At 33.5% G+C, this 20,720-nt stretch overlaps 3 protein-coding genes across 5 annotated transcripts in view; 1 reads left to right on the top strand and 2 right to left on the bottom strand.

Moving 5' to 3' along the window:
* LOC144837822 (dual specificity testis-specific protein kinase 1-like) overlaps window positions 1–11,899 on the bottom strand; it is a 42,124-nt gene extending 30,225 nt beyond the window's left edge. Inside the window, exon 1 of the mRNA XM_078693095.1 lies at window positions 11,878–11,899. The gene's annotated coding sequence lies outside the window, so the exon portion shown is untranslated. The remainder of the gene's footprint in view (window positions 1–11,877) is intronic.
* Window positions 856–5,926, top strand: LOC144837504 (uncharacterized). Of its 3 annotated transcripts, none has more exons than XM_078692654.1 (9): window positions 856–961; window positions 3,107–3,367; window positions 3,478–3,717; window positions 3,815–4,090; window positions 4,178–4,408; window positions 4,509–4,884; window positions 4,990–5,159; window positions 5,281–5,442; window positions 5,589–5,926. In XM_078692654.1, exons 1-8 carry the CDS (start codon window positions 920–922, stop codon window positions 5,428–5,430), a joined length of 1,746 nt encoding a protein of 581 aa, XP_078548780.1. In that variant the 5' UTR covers window positions 856–919; the 3' UTR covers window positions 5,431–5,442; window positions 5,589–5,926. The 3 variants fall into 3 exon arrangements, with proteins under 3 accessions (XP_078548780.1, XP_078548783.1, XP_078548781.1); XM_078692655.1 differs by lacking the exon at window positions 856–961 and adding an exon at window positions 1,388–1,465; XM_078692657.1 differs by lacking the exon at window positions 4,178–4,408.
* Window positions 11,900–13,399: 1,500 nt separating the features above from the next.
* LOC144838445 (WD repeat-containing protein 5) lies at window positions 13,400–20,616 on the bottom strand. Its single transcript, XM_078693809.1, has 13 exons — window positions 20,502–20,616; window positions 19,558–19,674; window positions 19,325–19,421; window positions 18,659–18,732; window positions 18,465–18,554; window positions 18,172–18,261; window positions 17,794–17,877; window positions 17,261–17,316; window positions 16,937–16,983; window positions 16,551–16,626; window positions 16,163–16,271; window positions 15,631–15,718; window positions 13,400–15,005 (listed from the first exon to the last, which is right to left on the bottom strand). Exons 2-13 carry the CDS (start codon window positions 19,660–19,662, stop codon window positions 14,905–14,907), a joined length of 1,017 nt encoding a protein of 338 aa, XP_078549935.1. The 5' UTR covers window positions 19,663–19,674; window positions 20,502–20,616; the 3' UTR covers window positions 13,400–14,904.
* Between the last annotated feature and the right edge of the window lie 104 nt (window positions 20,617–20,720).

Here is a 20,720-nt window from a genome sequence, read left to right as displayed (position 1 = left end):
CCAAAAATATTTGTTTCGCCATCACAGGCTAACAATATTTAGGCATTGTTCATTACAGACAAATTGTTCGTCCTTTTTTGTTGTTAAAGCCAAAGGGTTACTACTTTCGAAAAGGAAGAAATGAAAAGGTATGGAATGATATTTCAATGATTACATTGAAAGTTCATCGCGTTGTTAAGCGTGCCTCGATCCCCTTCCTCGCATTGCCGAAAAGTTGTGTGTATCAATAATAATACTACAGATTATATGAAAGGAATAATCTGCCAATCTCTTTTAGGTTGGTTTTACCAATTAAGTTTAAACTGCTGATTTTACAAGAAAACAGAAGTTATTTGACCATTTTCGTAGGGTTTTATAAAGTTTTCACTTTCACCGAAATTTGAGTGATGCGACATAGGGGGTAATCATAAAATGACAAATTATTAATTCGTTTTAAGATGATGAAGCTGCAGATGACGTCATCATAACTTGAGTCACAAACCTGGTTTATCGCTCAAGAAGTGTAACTTAATGAGAACTTTACGGGATAGGCCTACACACTTTAATTTATGTCATGACCGTAGACCCAAATCTGCTCTAAACTTTATTTTAGACCCTACAGAGGCCTAGATTTTTGTCATTAACAAAACAAATTGACATGACCTCACTTCATCTTCGATAGTATACAGTAAAATACTTTTTTTAACGGGTAATAATCATTTCATTTCAACCAGGAAAAATAAGAAAGTTCAGGCGCCTGTCAAGCATAGTTGAAGTTACGTAATCACGCTTTATTAAAAAATATTAGCTTGTGCGCATGTGCTGATGAAAAGGCGCGCAAGGTTACTTGGTTACGTATGTTTACTTTGCGTATGCTCCTTCACAACCTTACTTTTCGAGTTTTGATAAACAAGTGTTATTATAACTATAAGTATAAAAAATGCTCTGTTGCAAGAAGGACTCGACCAGTGTCGTCCACGTGGTAAGTTAAGTCAATTTATTTAGTTACATATCATATACTACTATTAAAATTCGATAATTAACTGTAATTTGTCGTTAAAAGAAAAGTTTGATTCTTAGCCTCGATCCATCCCCCCCGGCGCGTCCACACATGGGCCCGGCGCAGCTCGTTGCGCGAACGCCTTTTTTTTTAATTGAAACTGTTTTTTGCCATTTTTGATTTGGCTTAGCCTGGAACAAAACATAATATAAATAATTGTTAATTATTTGATTTGTAGTAATATAAATATTTAATTTGATCTTAGAAAGTCTTTCTAAGATCTTTGTTTGATGATAGCGAGAGCTCTCCGTTAGCTTGAACGCGCGCATGATGCCGATTGGATACGCGCATTTGTTACCTGGTTACTTACGTCGTGTGTTTACACTCTGCATTTATTGTTATAAATGAAACAAACTTGTTGTATCTCTTGCTGCTATACTAAATAAAATGCTCTGTTGCACAAAGAGTTCTACAAATGTCCACTTGGTAAGTTAAAAATAATACCATATCAGATATTATTTTGAAATTAATAATTATTGGTCATTCATTTGTTAAAATTAAAGTTTGATTCTAGCCTCCAGGCAGACTAGGCCTAGAGATAGCTAGCCCCAACAGTTGTTGGGGGGGAGAGGGGGAGATCGCCGAATCTCAGAGCTAGCTGTACGCTTGATTTTGTTACGCGAAACCCTGTCCATATTGCGCAACTGGGAGTGGCGTAGCTAGTAGGAACCTGCTGAGTTTTTTTATTGTTTGCGTAGCTAGCCCTAGGTAGATGGCTTAAGCCTATGCCTAGTCTACCTAGCATATCACTAGTTTAGTAGTAGTAGGTAGTAGTAGGCCTAGTAGTAACTATGAACCTTGTGGGTTTTTTAAAACCAATAGTTTCCAGAGTAATAAAGGATTAGGATGTGAATTTTGTAATACCATTTTTTTGTGCGTTGCTATGTGAGCAACAAACGTGTGTTTGGTTTAGGCCTAGGCCTATACAAAAAAAAATACTGTTTTGCCTTTTTTGGTATATATTTTAAATGGCATTGTATTGTCAATAACTATATTCGCCTATATTGGCCAGATGTTTCCAGATCAAGACTAAACAACACTACGGGTAAAATATCTTCATTTTTAATTTGTTTGATTGGGCACTTTGCTTTTGAGTGAATGGTTCATATTGTTTTGTTAATGTTATATCTAGTAATGTGTAAGCTATCTTCATTTTTATTTAATTTGAATGATTATAAATATAACATGCTATTATGCTATAATGTTATAATTTTCAATGAATAATATTCAGTATAGTATAGTAATAAAATATTACTTTTTTCTATTGTTGTTGCAATAAACTAAACCTTGTGTTGTGTGTATTTTATGTTTGTGTAACTAATGTACTTTACATTTTTCTCACTACTGCAATATTATATTCATAATCACTTCTATTGAGTTTTGTTTTTGACTAACACTTCTAACAAAACTATTCTGGTAAATGTTGTGTTTTTTATTTTTATGTTTTCATAATCAAACTTACATAACATTAACAGTTTGTATATTGAATTGAATTTAAGTATTGATTTAAATTAACTAATAATTTGGTATTTTCTTTAAATAAATTGTTAATAAATTATTAGTTAAATAAATCAATAACTTTTAGTTTCATTAAATTCATTTTAATATTTAAAATAACATTAATTAAATTATTATTAATAATAATTGGTCTTATTGATTGAAAATTTTTATTATTATCATCTGATCAATTAAAATAATAATGAATAAATAATAATGAATTAATATACTAAATGAATGAAACTTCAACCTGACCCAAAAAACAACCGAAATAATCAAATCACCTAATAATAAATAAATATAATAATTCAATTATGAAGGCTGTAATTATTTCGAAAAATAATTTTAAATTGGCTTATTGAAAGTTATAGTTTATTATAGATTATCTATTCATGAATTTATCAATAATTGATAAATAATTGATTGACTAATGACAGAATAGTTGTTTGGTGTCTTATTATGTGATAGTTGATTGCCTGGTGACGTCATTCATTATTTGATTTTATTACATTACATCATTCATGGTTTTATGCGTTTTATGCTAATTAAATTTGATTAAATTTTATATAGGTCATACAAGTTGCCGCTGCATCTACCACCGACGATGTAGCTGTATCTACCACCAACGTTGCTGCTGCTGCAGCTACACCTGCCTCTAACGCTGCAGCTGCATCTGCCTCTAACGCTGCAGCTGCCTCTAACGCTGCATCTGCCACCAACAATGCTGCTGCTGTAGCTATTGATCATGGTTACGACCAAGAGTTGACATTGGCAACTGCAGATGAAGCTGAAAAAATGCTTAAACATTTCTACGATGGATATGCTCAAAAGGTATGAGAAATAATAATTAGGCCTAACAACTGCCTGTCTTTTTTAAACATGCCATGCCTGATAGTAAGTATTATCAATAACTTTATATTTACTTACATTATACTTTATAGCCTAGCGCTCTCACAAGTATTGATACAAGGAGTACGCTGAATAATGCACACCTAATGAAAGGAGCTGATAACAAGGAGGATAAAAAGAAAAAGAAGCAGGAAAAGGAGGAGCAGAAAAGAAAGACCAAAATGGAGAAGGATCAAAAGAAAGAGGAAGAGAAGAGAGAAAAGAAAGAGAAGAAAGAAAAGATGGATGAGGAGAAGAAAGAAAAGAAAGAAGAGAAAGAAAACAATAACACGGTAATCAATATATTAATAATACTCGAAATTATTCATTTATTTTTATATTAATTTAATTACAGATGAAAATGAACTTGACCATTTGTTTTACTTACAGTCTGAAGTGGCAGGCAATATCATTAATGTGATACCAATCGAAAGATCTGACGAGGAGGAGGAAGAAGAAGACTGGGAAAACTGGGAAGACGAGGAGGTGACGAATGCAAAGGACACAATAGAGGAGAGAATAGAAAAAAATAAAAATATAAAGGACAGAAAGAAAGAAATGAAAGAAAATAAAGAAAAGGAGAAGAAGGAAAAGAAAGAAAAAAAGAAAGAGGAGAAGAAGGAACAGAAAGAAAAAAAGAAAGAGGAGAAAAGACAAAAGGACATGGTAATTACTATTAATAATACTCTGGCATATTAATTTACTCAATATTAATTTATACAAATGAAAATGACAATTTTGTTTTACTTAAAGCCTGAAGCAGCAAACAATATCATTAATGTGACACCACTCCAAAGATTTGATGATGAAGAGGAGGAGGAGGAAGACAAGGAAGATGAGAAGAAGGGTAAGAACAAAAAAGAGGAGAAGAAAGAAAAGAAGAAGGAAGAAAAAGAAAGGAAAAAAGAACAGAAGGAAAAGAAAGATGAAGAGAAGAACGAAAAGAAAGAAAAAAAGAAAGAGGAGAAAAGACAGAAGGACATGGTAATCATTAATAATAATACAGTACTCTGGTGTATTCATTTATTCTATATTTATTAACTTAATTTTAAAGATGAAAATTACAATTTTGTTTTACTTAAAGCCTGAAGCAGCAAACAATATCATTAATGTGACACCACTCCAAAGATTTGATGAGGAGGAGGAGGAGGAAGACAAGGAAGATGAGAAGAAGGTGAAGAAGGGAAAGAACAAAAAAGAGGAGAAGAAAGAAAAGAAGAAGGAAGAAAAAGAAAGGAAGAAAGAACAGAAGGAAAAGAAAGATGAGGAGAAGAACGAAAGGAAAGAAAAAAAGAAAGAGGAGGAGAAGGAAAAGAAAGAAAGGAAGGAAGAAAAGAAGAAGGAGGAAAAAGAGAGGAAGGAAGAAATGAAGAAGCAGAAGAAGGAGAAGAATATGGAGGAAAAGAATAGAAAGAAAGAAATGAAGAAGCAGAAGAAGGATAAGAAAAATGAGGGAAACGGTATGATAATAGCATTCATTATCGTTATGATTTTCTAGTGAATAAGCAATATTAATGGAAATGACATGAATTACGACTAAATATTCAATTATCAATGTTATTCAGATTCTACAGAAGAGTCGGATGAACGACCTGACGATGGATTTGTTATCTGCGCATGTGAGGTATTGGCTGAGTTTGATGAAGAGAAGGAGATTGAAATTCCTAAAGCTAGTTTCTTTGATGTACTAAAAAGAAAACTTGGATTTAAAAAGAACAATATACAAAAATACAAAGTAAGACTTTTTTTAAGCTACTGATATAGAACTTATGGATGTAAAATGATGAATCAATGGTAACAAGAATAATATAGCTTATTTACACTTTTGTATTATTAATATTACTTATTATATTTAGGTTGACTTTGATGATATTTGTACTGAAGATTATTGTTATGAGACCCGCCATGTAGTCTTACAACCTCCTACAGCACCTGTAAACCAAAGAGAAACGGTGGGCAACTTCATTCTAGGGGTGGATCTAGCCATCCCTGGAATGGTCTGCTAAGTTTTAGTTAAGGTGAGACACATTGAAATTGTGATTTTAACTTGTTATGATTTAACTGGTCAGTAGTATATTGATATTATCTTATTTTGAAAGTTAGTTTAAAATTAATTATCGTTGAGCCATCAATTTTAAAAATGTGTATTTAATTCTCTTTGCAGGAATGGTTTTTATGTGGCTTATTGGCGGTGGGTTTGTGGGGGAGGTAAGTGTGTTTATTTTCGGTAGGTAAATTTTGAAACTCTTTAATGACTCTTTTTTTCAACTTTTGACATATTTGTTGACTTTTTGTGCGGTTTGCAACATGGGTTATGTAATTTGTGTTGGGGTATGACTGCTGGGTTTGGTGGTGCTTTTATTTACTTACTTTTGCTGAAATAGGGATATGAAACATTGCAAATTGGAAGAGAAATTACATCTAATTAGAGAGAGTAAAAAGAGGTGCTTTTAATATCATAACAAGCCATAAATGGCATAATGCAGAATTAGGCATATAAACAAATGGCTGTTTAACATCTTAATGCAGACATAAAACATCAGTGAATATCATTTGTTAATTAGTTCAACAACATCTAACAATACATTTTGGCATACTGAAATTAAACGTTTTTACCTGGTGAACAAACAGATTGCACAACATTTACAAAGGCAATGGTTGTTTAACATTTTTGTAACACCAGTACATAAATTATTATTTGTTAGTTGAACAAAAATATTGTACAACATTTACAAAGACAATGGTTGTTTAACAATTTTATTTTATAATGTACAGCACCAGTACATATTATTTGTTAGTTGAACAAAAAGATTGTACAGCATTTACAAAGGCAATGGTTGTTTAAAACAATTTCATTTATAATGTACAACACCAGTACATATTATTTGTTAGTTGAACAAAAAGATTGTACAACATTTACAAAGGCAATGGTTGTTTAAAACAATTTTATTTTATAATGTACAACACCAGTACATATTATTTGTTAGTTGAACTAAAAAAAATCTCATCATTGTATGGATCATCATAGTGGCAAATGGTAAGCAGCTCTGACGACAAAGGTTCCATTGCGGATGATCGAATGCACAGAAAAGGGCTACCATCAGTGGGCGTGCACATATGAAAGCGAGTGGTCTATAACCAAACTGTATTCCGAATGCGTATGTCAAATGGGTCTGTATCTGCTGTGTCGTGGTTGGTTAGAGGTGCCTTCATTTTGAATCTCATGGGATTTGTTCGACACTTAGATGCATTGAAAAGGTCGTTGCAATTTGAACACGGAATTGAATCACTCTGTTAAAGACTCATGCTTATTGGTACATGCTTAACATTTAACTCAACCTCTGATTGGTCTAATATTTGAAAAATCTCTTTTGGAACATCTTTTTTATTTCAGTAATATTGATCGTCACTACAATTGGTGAAGGTTTTCCTTTCACTAAATATAGTAGCATTATATAATCCCAGAAAAGCTATACAATATAGGACTTAACACATGGCATCTTAAATTAAACTTAAATCTTCTGCTCCCGCGTAAATTTATAAGTGCTAGTCCAATGGCATGCTATCAAAAATGAAAAAGAAAGGTTTTATGATATCGTGTACTGTTGCCGTATTTAGTAAAACGAACAAAAGGTAAATTCATAATTTGTGAAAACGTAATTTTCCTATACAAATTGATGCAGTACCCTTTCCGATTGGCAGCGTTATCGGTCTACAACCTTTTGATTGTACGTTGACGGTGAACCATGACCTGTCTGTTTTGCGATCAACATTGTGTAGGTCCCATCAACGTATGGATGCGCAGCTATGGGTTGTCCATTTGATTTTCAACATTGTGTAGGTCCCATCAACGTGTGCATGCGCAGCTACGGGTTGTCCATTTTATTTTAAACATTGTATAGGTCCCATCAACGTATGAATGCGCAGCTATGGATTGTCCATTTTAATTTAAACATTGTGTAGGTCCCATCAACGTATGGATGCGCAGCTATGGGTTGTCCATTTTAATTTAAACATTGTGTAGGTCTCATCAACGTATGAATGCGCAGCTATGGATTGTCCATTTTAATTTAAACATTGTGTAGGTCCCATCAACGTATGGATGCGCAGCTATGGGTTGTCCAATTTATTTTAAACATTGTGTAGGTCTCATCAACGTGTGTATGCGCAGCTATGGGTTGTCCATTTTAATTTAAATATTGTGTAGGTCCCATCAACGTATGGATGCGCAGCTATGGATTGTCCATTTTATTTTAAACATTGTGTAGGTCCCATCAACGTATGGATGCGCAGCTATGGGTTGTCCATTTTAATTTAAACATTGTGTAGGTCCAATAAACGTATGGATGCGCAGCTATGGGTTGTCCATCTTATTTTAAACAGTGTGTAGGTCCCATCAACGTATGATGCGCAGCTGTGGATTTTGTTTTATCTTCCTACGAAACTTTCAACCAATCAGATTACGCTTTTCCAAAAAATGAATTTACTACCTTTACACTTTTGCGGTGATCTGAAACATTACAGGGATAAATAGGAGATTTCATCGGAGTTGTATAATGTTTCTAATGTTAGACCTAGATGGGATTGGGCAAGGTGTTTGGGCTTGGACCATGGGTATGTGTTGGCGGCAGATTGGTTCAATATCGTGTTTTAGTTGTAGCGATCTTTTCAATGTGTCTTGGGGTCGAATAAATCTCAAAATGAGGTTTGAAGTGGAGGCGTCTCTAAACTGCCGCGACATGGTAGTTGTAGGTCCATTTGCCTGTGCGCATTCGGAATGCAGTTGGGTACGTAAGGCCACTCGTTTCTATGTGACATGCGCATTGTTGGTAGTTCGGATCTGTGCAGACATGCGCAGTGTCAATCCGATGTCGTCACAGACTGTTTGCTATTCACTTAGGTACATCTTTCGTGACATACAATGATGGAGTTCAGCACAAAATTGTCTTATTATCTATAGTACTGGTAAAATGCTTTTCACAAAGCATTTCAACGTATCGTGTTCTGCACAAATAGTGCACAGATACATTAATGTATTTATTGCCAACAATGACATCAATAATTGTTTTAACAAAATTAATAAAATGAGAACGAAAACTAACAAATACAACAAATAGTCCCATTTTTTCTGCTTAATAACATAAAATTATGTCTTTGTAGACAGATTTTGCCCTCTGCTCTCTCTCTCTCTCTCTTACCGAATAGTTCAGCATAACATTGTCTTATATCTATAATACTGGTGGTAAAATGCTTTTCACAGAGCATTCAACGTAACGAACGTATACTGCACAAATAGTGCACAAATTCATTAATGTGTGCCAAAAAATGACTTCAATATTTTTTTTTTTAAATGAGAACGAAAATTAACAAATGCAACAAATAGTCTTCTGCTTAATATAACTTCAAATTATGTCTTTATAGACAGATTTTACACTTTGCTCTCTTACCGAATAGTTTGCTTTGTTACGCATCTCTACTAAGTGATTGATTTTCACAAAGCATTCAACGTAACAAACGTATGCTGCACAAATAGTGCATAGATGCATTAACGTGTTAATGCCAAAAAAATGACTAATTTTTTTTAACAACATCAATACAATGAGAACGAAAATTGACAATACAACAAATAGTCTTCTGCTTAATATAACATCAAATTATGTCTTTATAGACAGATTTTACACTTTGCTCTCTTACCGAATAGTATGCTTTGTTTCGCCCCCCTACTAAGTGATTGTTTGTCGATAACTGATCATTAAGCCCATCGGCCTGCTCCATTCATTTAATGTGATTTATGTGAATTTCCAAGCTTCTTGTCTCGGATATTGTTGGAGGGAGAATAATTGATAATTTATTGAGCTAAACTGAAACCTACCGTTATATTCATACGAGTTAAACCCACTTTACTTGCCGCCATATTTATATATTGATAGCCACACGTCATTGAATAAATTATTATTATATACTATATATTGAAAGTGTCCGTATTTGATTAGTGTTTTGTACCACAGCCTACTAACTAAGCTTTTGTTTGACAGGACAGACCGAGAGACCGTAGATTGACAGACAGACCAACCAACTTTTTTATTTTTTTGCTTGTATTATTTGAGGTAACTGCAGTCTAACTTATTCGTTTTTATATATTTATGTATTGTTGATAGTGACTATAGTTTAAATTGTTTTTAAAGTGTAATACATATGCAATTCAGCCATGTGCTGCCATGTATGTAATTTGTATGTGAATTTTGAAATAAAATATACCGATATATATATAGAGAGAAAAACTTAACTAAAAAAACATTATGGAACACTTTCACTTTTTCACAAAAAAAACATGATTAATTTTTTTCCTTAAATTATCTAATACAGAAAATACGTGTTTGTGTGTGACTCAGTCAGTAGGTTAGACACGGGTCGCTAAATATGAGTGTATAATTTATTATTTAGCACGAAAATAACAATATTGAAGTTGAATAAAAACAAAAATTGTAATATTCAAGTGTGTCAGCAGTGCTTTATTAAAAAAATTAAACATACGGAAAACTATCGACAGATAATTAATGATCACTGTTGGGCCTATTAAGTACAGGGTATGTGTTCAAAGTGAAACTTACAGTATGTCGAAATTGCACTATTTAACCGAAAAGACAAAAGATCCGTAATTATATCGTTATGGTGACGCACAGTCACCTTGAATTCGGTCAAATTGGTCATCGAATATTATAATTATATTGAACTTTATCTGGTGAAACATGTTGCTCACGGCTGAAAAAACAATTGAAATTGCCTAGGTATGTTCGCACAGTCAGTTTCAGATTTACCCAGGTCGAATTTGTACAGATGTGTATGGGGACACACAAAAGCTTTTAAGTAGCCTAAACGGATTAACAGCTCTTAGAGAAGTTGTTTTATTGTTTTATTTCTGATTTGTTTTGTGCGAATAAGGGCACGATGATTACGGATTACCATACAAGAATAAAAGTATATTTTTTACAATATATATTGTGCACTATTTGCTTAACAGTTCAGTCCATATTCATGATTACATTATTTTCTGGCTGTTTTACTGTATTTTGATTTAGCTTTTTGCTTATTTATTTGTTCACTGAGATCCATCCATGATACTCACAGAATGTCATTTTTTTCCAGTTACAGTTACATAATTATATTGTATTGTATAGACGTGACCACATTCATCAAAAAGTAATTCAAATCAGAGAAGACACATCGAGTGTAATTTCACCTCTTCCCTTCCCAAATTTAAGATTCGCTTGTTATTGACATTACAAAATTTGAGCAAAGCCCTATTCAAATATTCCTTGTCTTGTTTGGTAACATACAATAGAGCACGACCGTACTATTAATATTAATCAATGTTTAATAAATAAATACCAGACACTGTGGCAGGTTGTATTTATCGGTATGCAGGGTTTTTCAATCAATTGATTTAGTTGCCAGTGTTAGTGTAGGTTTTATCTGATATTTACAGAAGCACAAATCAAACGTTGTTTGCGTAAGCCGCGTTTGCGATGTCGAAAATATTATGCATAATAATTGACAGCATTAATATGCAGGATATAGAACAGCCTGTACGCCTTTGAGAAATTAATTATGAAAGCATAATAAAGACAATTTATAAGCTGTAAGAATCCCTATAATGATTCGTATGTATTTACGTAACTGTAACTGTATTCCGAACGATCTCCTAATTTAAATAACTATTGCACGCACAGGTGGACAACGGTATATAGCCTGTTGTTTGCCGTGAAGGCGTTTTTAGATACGTTATGTTCTTTAGCGTGTTATTAACATGTTTAATTGTAGAAGGACTACTTTGAATTACCAGGCAGATTGCTGGATAAATGTTGTTCAGTATACTATTGTGAGAAATAAATGGAAAGACAACTTGCAACTTATGTTTTCTGCGTTATTCATAATCCTTGTTTTTAACTCAAAGGAGTGTGGTCTCCTGTCCTATTAACGTAGCGTTGGCTCCGTTACATAAGCTATACCCTTATTCCTATATCATAGACCATTAGTCATTTTTAGCGCATCAGACCAGACTCGTTCCATGATATATATAGCCATGCCACAGTGCCTCATTCTCATCTTCCCCCATGAAAGAACAATTCTATAATCTTTATTTGTATGAACATACAAAAAGGTAGCCCTAATGCCAATGGGTGGGATAGGTAGGCCTACTCAAGTGTGGAAAGTCCATTGTCTTGTTATAGGCCTACGCATACTTGAAGATCAGTATGCCTCACTTTGCAAATATATTAACGTTCATTTGACAGATAGGCTTCTGTTAAGCCTATATCCTAATGGACAATCTTTAATATTGTTATATTATTATTTATCCCTGTAGAGTATTTAAGCACATGGTTAAAGATACTTTACTTGCCTTGTACTTGCTTAACCTACTCTTAGCCAACTATCGAAAAAATAATACTCACCAGTAATATGCAAAAATGGGGTTATATTCCTGAGTAGGCCTAATTGAAATTCCAAGTCCTAGACTACTAACTCGTGGTTACATCGAACGGCGGACGTGGTAAACGTGCGTTCTTACTCATTGTAGTATTCTGTCCAAATGACATGCTGTATTATTACTGTCTTGACTGACAGATGACACTGACTTATACACCTTTTGGTTCAGCCAATCGCTTGATCGCAAAAGCGAACATTAGCTTCGTGTGATAGCAGAACCGTATCAGATATAATTCGCATTGATCTATCTAACAATCTCATGTTGGAAGCTATCTGACTATTCCATGATTTATGATATTATCAATACAAACAGGTAATTCCCATAGGGACTGGTAGTAGGTGTTAATATACCCATAACGCTCAGATGCACCAAGTTCGTACGAATTCATAATATTATATCGTAATAACATCAATTTACGATAGCTAAAACAGGAAATCATTATAATAACGGCCACAGTATTTTAAGCAAATGCTATAGAGTAGAGGCCCCTTCAAGATTTTGTTCAATACAAAACAATATTAGGAAAATAAGCCTTATTTTTTGTGCGAGGGCTAATATTCCTTGAATAGTAGGGCCTACATAAAATAGTGTTTTCGTTTACGTGTAATTTCAAAGCAAAACCTGTCTTACAAAGTGCAGATATTGAAAAAGCAGGAGATAGTGCATTCGTTTGACGTCATACATCCATTGTTGAAATATTATGTTATGTTTAAATAAAAAGCAAGTTGTGATATTTCTCTGGAAAAGGAAACAAAATACCACCGGGTCTCATTGCTTTAGACGTTTTATGCAAAAACACTTTATTGTGTGTTTACACGGAATTCTTAACTCACGGGAGACTGCAATAGATGATTTATAACGTCGGAATGACGTTTGTCGTTTTAACAAACATCTCCTCTTAAAATGTAAGAGAAGGATTAGAGGTTGAAATACAGAAAAGGTTATGTTGCGGTGTAGAGGCCTAATTAACTATTCTGTAAAAACAAAGATGACAACAATTATCTCTCCTTCTTAATAGTTGTGTTCTCCGTGTGTGGAGAGCTGCATACATGTTCCTATGCTGTTTTAAGCTATACTCGTTAAAGTTTAATAAAACAAAAAACTACAACACAGGTGGGATCAACAAAGGACGTGACAAATATTCTGTTTTCTAATTCATGTGCTTCATCGATTTGTACTTCATCTCATGAAATGTGACCGGCGCCAAAATTGATCACATAATAAAAATGATCAGTCGCCGTTCCTCGCAGTTAACCATGCGAACAAAATAAGGAGCGCATCAAAGAAGTTGCGGAACCCTTTTTCCTCTTGTCCAAAATGGCGGAGGTGCGGTCTCTCCACGGATGCGATTTTTTTTTCGTACATAAGTTGGGGACCCATTTGTGAAAGATAGCCAAACTAATCTTCTCCTATATCCGCACCTAGTCAATAGTTTTTAAAAAATCTGCCCTTTGATACACATAAAATAGGAATTCTTTAAATACACATTTTTTTTCTTTAATTTATTTTTAATATCAATTCAAACAAAATTCATAATGTATACAACTGGTACACATTGTCTTCGCACTAATGATGACCAAAAACAAAATTTTGCCTAAATTATAAAAAAAAAATATTTTGTATACAGTACATTAAAAAATTTACATGAACTATTTTATTAAAAAATACAGAATGATAGCTTATATTTAAATAGATGCCAAATTATCCTACAGTTTACTGTACAAGATGGTTTAAGCGGATTCTCCATACTATTTGCACTGTATCATAGGCAAATTCTGTGATACGGTGTCACACATGTATAACTCTCATGTCATGAGCCACAATCCTAACTTAAACTTAACATACAGACGCCACATGTGATACATATGTGACACTGTATTACAGAATTTGCATATATAACTGGACACATTTTTCAACGACAAATTGTTTCAGAAATTTCAGGAGCAGAATTAGGATAACACAAACTAGATATTATTTCTTCAAAAACAAGTAAATAAAAATATGGAAATAGTATTCTAAACCAAACACCTGTAAATGGAGCTATAGTGTATTATAGCACGCACAATAATAATTTTATAATGAACATAGCAACCCATCTCAACCTGCTTGATTCAAGTAATTGGTTAGCCTAGAGTTATGGGTAGTGCAATGCTATGTGTTTGATGTAATTTGTCTCGCTGGTTCAAGCCTTGAGTGTGGAGAAGATATTGAGAGGGTTTGGTTTTAATGGGAAGCTGTACAGGTTAGTGAGTCAAATATATAACAGGATTTAATGAGTCAAATACAAGAGGATAAATGTCTAGAAAACTCTCAGATATATCTGCAAAACTCAGATATCTGAGCTTTTCTAGAAACCCTTAAGAGACAACCGTTTCACATTACAAAACATAACTTATGCTTAAATTATTTACAGTGTATTTGATTTTGAATTAAACTTTTAGAAGGTGTACACACAGTTGTGTCATCCTTGTTCATCCATGTATAGGCCTAGCACCTTGTTAATCCTATGTTTCAAAATAAGAGGGCAGTGAACATTATTGAACAAGAAATACATCATCCTAGTCTGCAGAATAAACTGTAAACTGATTTGAAGAAAATAAAAAATACAGAATCCCTCCTTTGGGTCACCTCTACTTAGGGGACATCCCTATTAAGGGGACACTTTCCCGTGAAACAAATGACTGGAGGTATATTTTTTAACACTACGACCAACCTCTTTTCAAGGGACAGCCATATTAAGGGGACACTTTCCCGTGAAACAAACAAGGGGAAGTATGTGTTTTTAACACTACTACCAACCCCTATGAAGGTACTTTTGTTTCTTGAAGATGTCCGCTTAATAGAGGTTTTACTGTATGTTCAACGGTCATACTATACTGTAAAATGAACAATTTTTTTCAGAATAGGAAGAACATGTTTACGATCAAGGGTTGGCAGTAAAATTATTACTATTATAAAATGAAGTTTAAATTGAATGTAAATGTTCTTAAGATCAACAGTCGGATCTCCACATCTTGATGGTCTTGTCATTTTCCAGTGCTGCTGATGCAATTATATTTTCTGATGGATGACAAGTTGTGCAAAGTACAACATCTGTAAGAAAGAGGTTAAAAAATTCTCATAATATTCTGTATGTTAACATTTAATACCATTGGGTTACTGTGTAAAATCATAGCCCTCAACCCAGGTAATATGTATATAAATAATGGATTTTATCAGTTGTATGTGGGAAGAGCATATTCATAAGGTAGAGACAAGTTGAATAGAACATTAAACAAAATATTCTCTCAAAAATACAAAACATTATTTGTTTTAGAACACACACCTGCTGTTGAAGTAATCATTAATGGTTGTAAAATGCAGTAAAGTAATACACACAAATATATTACATTTTAATTTTTGATGACATTTGTTTGTTATATGATGTTTTCTATGCATATAAATCTACACATATACATATATACACATATACATATAAATCATACTGTCAAATTACAGAAACAGTGCTCATATTCGGAAAATGATCTCATAATCGCGTCGAGAATAGCTCATTAGCAAAAGTTCCGTATTACATCTACACATATACATCTAGACAAACACATCTACACAAACAAATGTACATCTACACCTATACACATCATGATCCATACACATGGTGTATCAAAAGGACTGCAATTGTACTGGTGAAGTTTACTAGTACAATATAAAAATCCTATACCTGTGTGTCCCTGTAATTTCTGTACAACTTCCTTTGTTTGTAGATTCCATATATATACCATGTTGTCTTCAGATCCAGACACTATCCACTGTCAAAAAAAATGATAACTTTTAAAAATCAATGTTTTTCCAAACATTTTTAATTTTCTTCCAATAAAACCATTTTTTGAAACAACATGCCATTCATTTTTAACCCCAAATCATAAATTAAAGTAAAAATTGTACATTTCTCAGGCCCTATAGTTGTTTTAATTTATATCACAGATATTAACAGCATCTGCATATGGTTTCCAAGGACCTTTACTGAAGAATCTATTAATTTAAATCTAACCCGAAAAATTAAATAAAATGTAGTATGTTTGCATTTATCATTAATGACCAATAATTTAATAATGGTTATTTATATTTGTGCATGACCATTAAAAATTTAGCTTACAATTCCTCAAATAAGAATGCTTTCAGAAATTCAAAATAAAAATAATATATAAAGGTAAAATTTCAATTAGCTGCTAAACCGTCCAATGTCCACTTACCTTTCCTCCAGTGACTGAGAAGTTAGCAAAGATGCAGTATTTCTCATTCTTATGTCCTGAGTACGTCTTCAGGCATTTTCCCTTACTGTAGTCCCACAGTTTTAATGTGCTGTTTAGATAAAATAATTTGAATAAAAAAAAAACAATTAAGATTTTGGAATAAATTTGATTTCACTGCAACTACAGTATTGGAGACTTCCACTGATATCTGTATTGTATACGTTCGTTTCAAAGCTCCTTATGTATACAGTCACCTCTCCCAATACCGGACATTTTTGGGCTGGCCTAATATGTCTTGTTTTGATGGTAACAAATGAATTTGGGGGGTGGGGGGGGGCCTTCAGAGAGTCTAGTATTGGGAGAGTTGACTGCACTACTCAGGACTTACTTGTCTAGTGTAGCAGCCAAGATGTATTTTCCATTTGGTGAGAATTTCACATATGATACTGGAGGATTGTCATCATCTAAAAATTAATCATAATTCTTTAATTGATAATTTACTGATACATGTATAAATCTCTGTCTAAACTAGTTTGACAAAAAAGGATGTGATGTGCCCAAATATGGTGGCGATGTGCCCAAATGTGGTGGCGATGTGCCCAAATATGGTGGTGATGTGCCCAAATATGGTGGTGATGTGCCCAAATATGGTGGTGATATGCCCAAATATGGTGATATGACATCATCACATATTTTTGTCACATAAAGTTTGATAGTGCAGACAGAACTTAAAGATAATTTTGACGACATAGATAATATTTGTAACCAACTTACCAATGAGTGTCTTTAAGCACTGACCAGATGCTGTGTCCCAAATACGACTAAAAAGATTTGCATGAAAACAAAAAACAAATTAATAAATGCAATTCCTCTTTTCTTCTAGGAAAAAAAATATTTATAGTTTAAATTAATTAAAAAAATGTCATTTCATCTTGTATATCATTGAGTGTCAATTCTATTTATGGCATACATTATAAATGTGATGTGTCCAAATATGGCGACGATATGCACAAATATTGTCTGGCAAATCACATTTTTTGTCACATAAAGTTTGATAGTGTAGACAGAGCTTTAGAACAAAGAGAGAATACTACTTACCATAAACCATCATAACTACTAGATACAATCAGAGATCCATCTCTGTTAAAATCAACCTAGAAAGAAGCACTATTATTATGAATAATGTCACACATTTAAGGTCAATTTACACAGATGAACGGTAACGGTAAGCAGAAAACAAAAATATAAAATTTATGTTATATCTTATGACCATTTCCACAGAACTTGGAGTAGTCGGGTAATGGGGAAAATGTTCAGGAAGCTACTGTTCGTATGTGGGACAAGCTATGCATTTTCCCGCTTACCGATTGTCTTTGTACATTTATTTACTGTTTTACTAATTTAGGCATATATACAAGTTATGGTGCCAATCCTGTACACAAGGTGATATACATGAATTAACCATTTCCAGTCATTCATTCATTCAGTCATATGACGTGGTGCTGATAGCCTCTAAAACTTGTTGGAGAGGAGCATAGTATAGAGTCCCTGTACATAACTGGTAATAGACTATTACTACTCAATATATACTATATTTGGCATTATGATTGTCTCGTGTATGTAGTACGTACGGCTGATACTGGATCTGAATGGGCAGGCAGCGTCTTCAAACATTTGCCAGTTTTTACATCCCATATTCGAACACTTTCATCGAACTGAAATATTTCAAAAATAAATTTGATCAATATTTATTCATTGTCAAGCTCTGTCTACACTATCAAAATTTATACGACAAAAAATTGGATGTGCCCATATATGGACAAGATGATGCCATATCACCACCATATTTGGGCACATCTAGTTTGATAGTGTAGACAGAGCTTAAAGCAAAGTACAATAGATGAACTGATGGCTTATGTTAATGATAATATCTATGTAAAACATATTTAATATGATTATACTATATAAAGATAATAGAATTCAGAATAATAGTCGAGTTGTATGCTTACCGATCCGGAGACAATGAGGTTCGATTGTGGGTTGAAATTACAGCAAAATACATAATTTGTGTGCCCTTTTAGTGTCTTCATACACTTCCCCTAAAATAGAAACAACATGTCAATATTATCATTCTCTTGCTAACATCATATACAGTACCAGTAACCAACAAACAACAGTTCTTTTTAGGTGGGTAGATGATCTCCCCTAAATGATGGCTATAGCTTAAAAGATTTGAATTCCCAATAAATAAATATGCTTATTGATTTATTTTTGTAAAAAATAGTGACGAGAATTTACTTACCGAGGTAACTTCCCATATCTTTAATGTTTTATCATCAGACGCTGACACTAGAATCTTGGAGTCACTCGACCATGCTACATCTGATATACCCTTTAAATAAGAAACAAATACTTTCAATCCCTGTCCTCCATACTAATGTATACACAATGTTTTTAAATGTTTTTTTTTATATACAGTACAAGGTCTAATCTTACCAGTTTATGTCCTGTTATGGTCTTTTCAAACTTTCCATCGTATGCACCCCAAATTTTGATTAGTTTATCAGCAGCTACAGAAAAAAAAACACACATTATTTTTTAATAGAACAAGAAAATAAATACAATTGAACATAGAATAACACTTAAATTGCTACATTTAATAAATTTAATTGTATTATTAATCGTCTCAGGTTAACTGAGGAAATCTGAATTAGGTTCTCTACAGATCCACGACAGCCACAGTGCAATGCCTACCAGCACATTAGAAGACAATCCCTGTTTTTGAATGGTATGCAAAGTTCTTTATTGTGCATATGTGCATTGATATATGAAACGGCTTTATGTTCCAAATGAAGGAAAAGCGAGAGAAAATCTATCTTGCCTAAAGCTCTGTCTACACTATCAAACTAGTTTGACAACAAAAGTGTGATGTGCCCAAATATGGTAGTGATATGCTTAAATATGGTAGTGATATGATATGATCATGTCCAGATATGGGCACATCACATATTTTTGTCACATAAAGTTTGATAGTGTAGAGCAGAGCTTCTGGATACAAGCCATATGGCACAGGCAGGTCTTGAACCCATGCCTCTCACATGCTAGTCTAGCATCCCTCACTATTATGCCATAGCTCTCCCCTGATCATAATAGTGAACTTACAAGAACTTGCTAACCACTCTCCATTTGGACTGAACTTGACAGATGAAACTGCTTTTGTATGACCCGCTAGAGTGAACTTTAAACTGTAGTTTGGTTTCTGAAAAAGCAAATGATCACATTTGGGTAAAAGGGAAAAAAGTGAGAGGCTTTCATAGTACAGTATGTTCTAATTTGATCAGAAAAAGTGCTCTTTTTAATTTTTTATCTCTACTACTACACCCTCTTCTTCATACCTTGGGAAGGCTTGACAGTGACGAACTAGTTGTTTGTGCCTTTGCTGGGGCAGGCTTGGTAGCACTTTCGGTACTTGCAGGTTTTGTCTCAGGGGTTGTCATCATAACAGGTTTTCCCTGCAAAAAGAATTAAATAAATTGTTTGTTTTGGTTTACTGTAGCTCAATTGAGTATGAAATATAATCAAATAAATGAGTTCTATATATAAAATAGTTACTAAAACAAAATGTAAAGGAATTTATTCATTAATATACAAAACTTTGTATATTTCAAAACTGATCTATTTTCTCAAGAAAATAATTATGCAAATCTGTAAGAGGGGTAATAACTTCGATCAATTCTTTAGATCAAAAGCAAAAACGTCCTCTATAAATGGAGTAAGTTAAACAAGTAAATAACTCCAATTATATTGTTAATGTTGCACGATTGTGGCATGAAACACCATGAATAGGCCAAGCTGTCACTGCATAGCCGTGGTGCCACACCTCTGTTCTGTGCTGCTAATGAGGCTAATAAGAATATAGGCAAGGTTGTATGTATGTAGTGGCACTTTTTTTTGGCTGAATGAAGGAACCTAGGCCTAGAATTAAATTATTTTATAAAAGTTAAAACCTTTATTTTTATTTATCATTATCAAATGTAATTTCTAGGCCTAGAATATCTATAAAAAAAATTACCAAATTACCATGGCAATTTTCAAACAACAGTAAATCAACAACATAGACTAGCACACGGTCAGTAGTAGACTTAGGCCCTCTAGTTTTAGGCCTAGGCCTAAACACTGAGAGTAAACCCAGGTCCAAGCTGGTTGCAAGACGCAGGACAACCCCAGTTCTTTTTAGCAGGCGGGAAAGAACTATCGCATCGGACTTGCTTGGTCCAAACAGACTGACAAAAGTGTGCAATGTACTTATTTGATGTCAGATTCCACTATAATTACATACCTTTATTTAAGCTACAAAATCTGAGCATCTGCTCAGGTTTTTCTCAATCAAATTATGCTTTTTACTGTCCTTATACACTCAGTAACAAAAGAAATATCCCAAAACCTAATTTCGGCATGCGCTGAATAAAATTGAAGTGCGCCCTCAATTAGACTTTATCAGTAAAAGCGTGGTTCCCACTACTAGCGACGCAACGTAACGCAATCTACGCAACGTAAG

Source organism: Antedon bifida, chromosome 3 (genome assembly GCF_963402885.1).
Source record: "Antedon bifida chromosome 3, ecAntBifi1.1, whole genome shotgun sequence".
In the NCBI taxonomy this organism is placed as follows: domain Eukaryota; kingdom Metazoa; phylum Echinodermata; class Crinoidea; order Comatulida; family Antedonidae; genus Antedon; species Antedon bifida.
The sequence above is the reverse complement of the archived record's forward strand: the minus strand, read 5'-3'. Positions and strand labels throughout refer to the sequence as shown.

What these genes read in the sequence shown, in the direction of transcription:
- LOC144837504 (XM_078692654.1), top strand. Translation starts at nt 920, where the DNA reads ATGCTCTGTTGCAAGAAGGACTCGACCAGTGTCGTCCACGTG. An exon ending in TAAGAAAAATGAGGGAAACG is followed by an intron (nt 4,885 to 4,989) that starts GTATGATAATAG and finishes AATGTTATTCAG; the next exon opens with ATTCTACAGAAGAGTCGGAT. An exon ending in ACAATATACAAAAATACAAA is followed by an intron (nt 5,160 to 5,280) that starts GTAAGACTTTTT and finishes TATTATATTTAG; the next exon opens with GTTGACTTTGATGATATTTG.
- LOC144838445 (XM_078693809.1), bottom strand. Translation starts at nt 19,662, where the DNA reads ATGATGACAACCCCTGAGACAAAACCTGCAAGTACCGAAAGTGCTACC. An exon ending in CACTGTCAAGCCTTCCCAAG is followed by an intron (nt 19,422 to 19,557) that starts GTATGAAGAAGA and finishes TTGCTTTTTCAG; the next exon opens with AAACCAAACTACAGTTTAAA. An exon ending in GTGCTTAAAGACACTCATTG is followed by an intron (nt 16,627 to 16,936) that starts GTAAGTTGGTTA and finishes ATTAATTTTTAG; the next exon opens with ATGATGACAATCCTCCAGTA.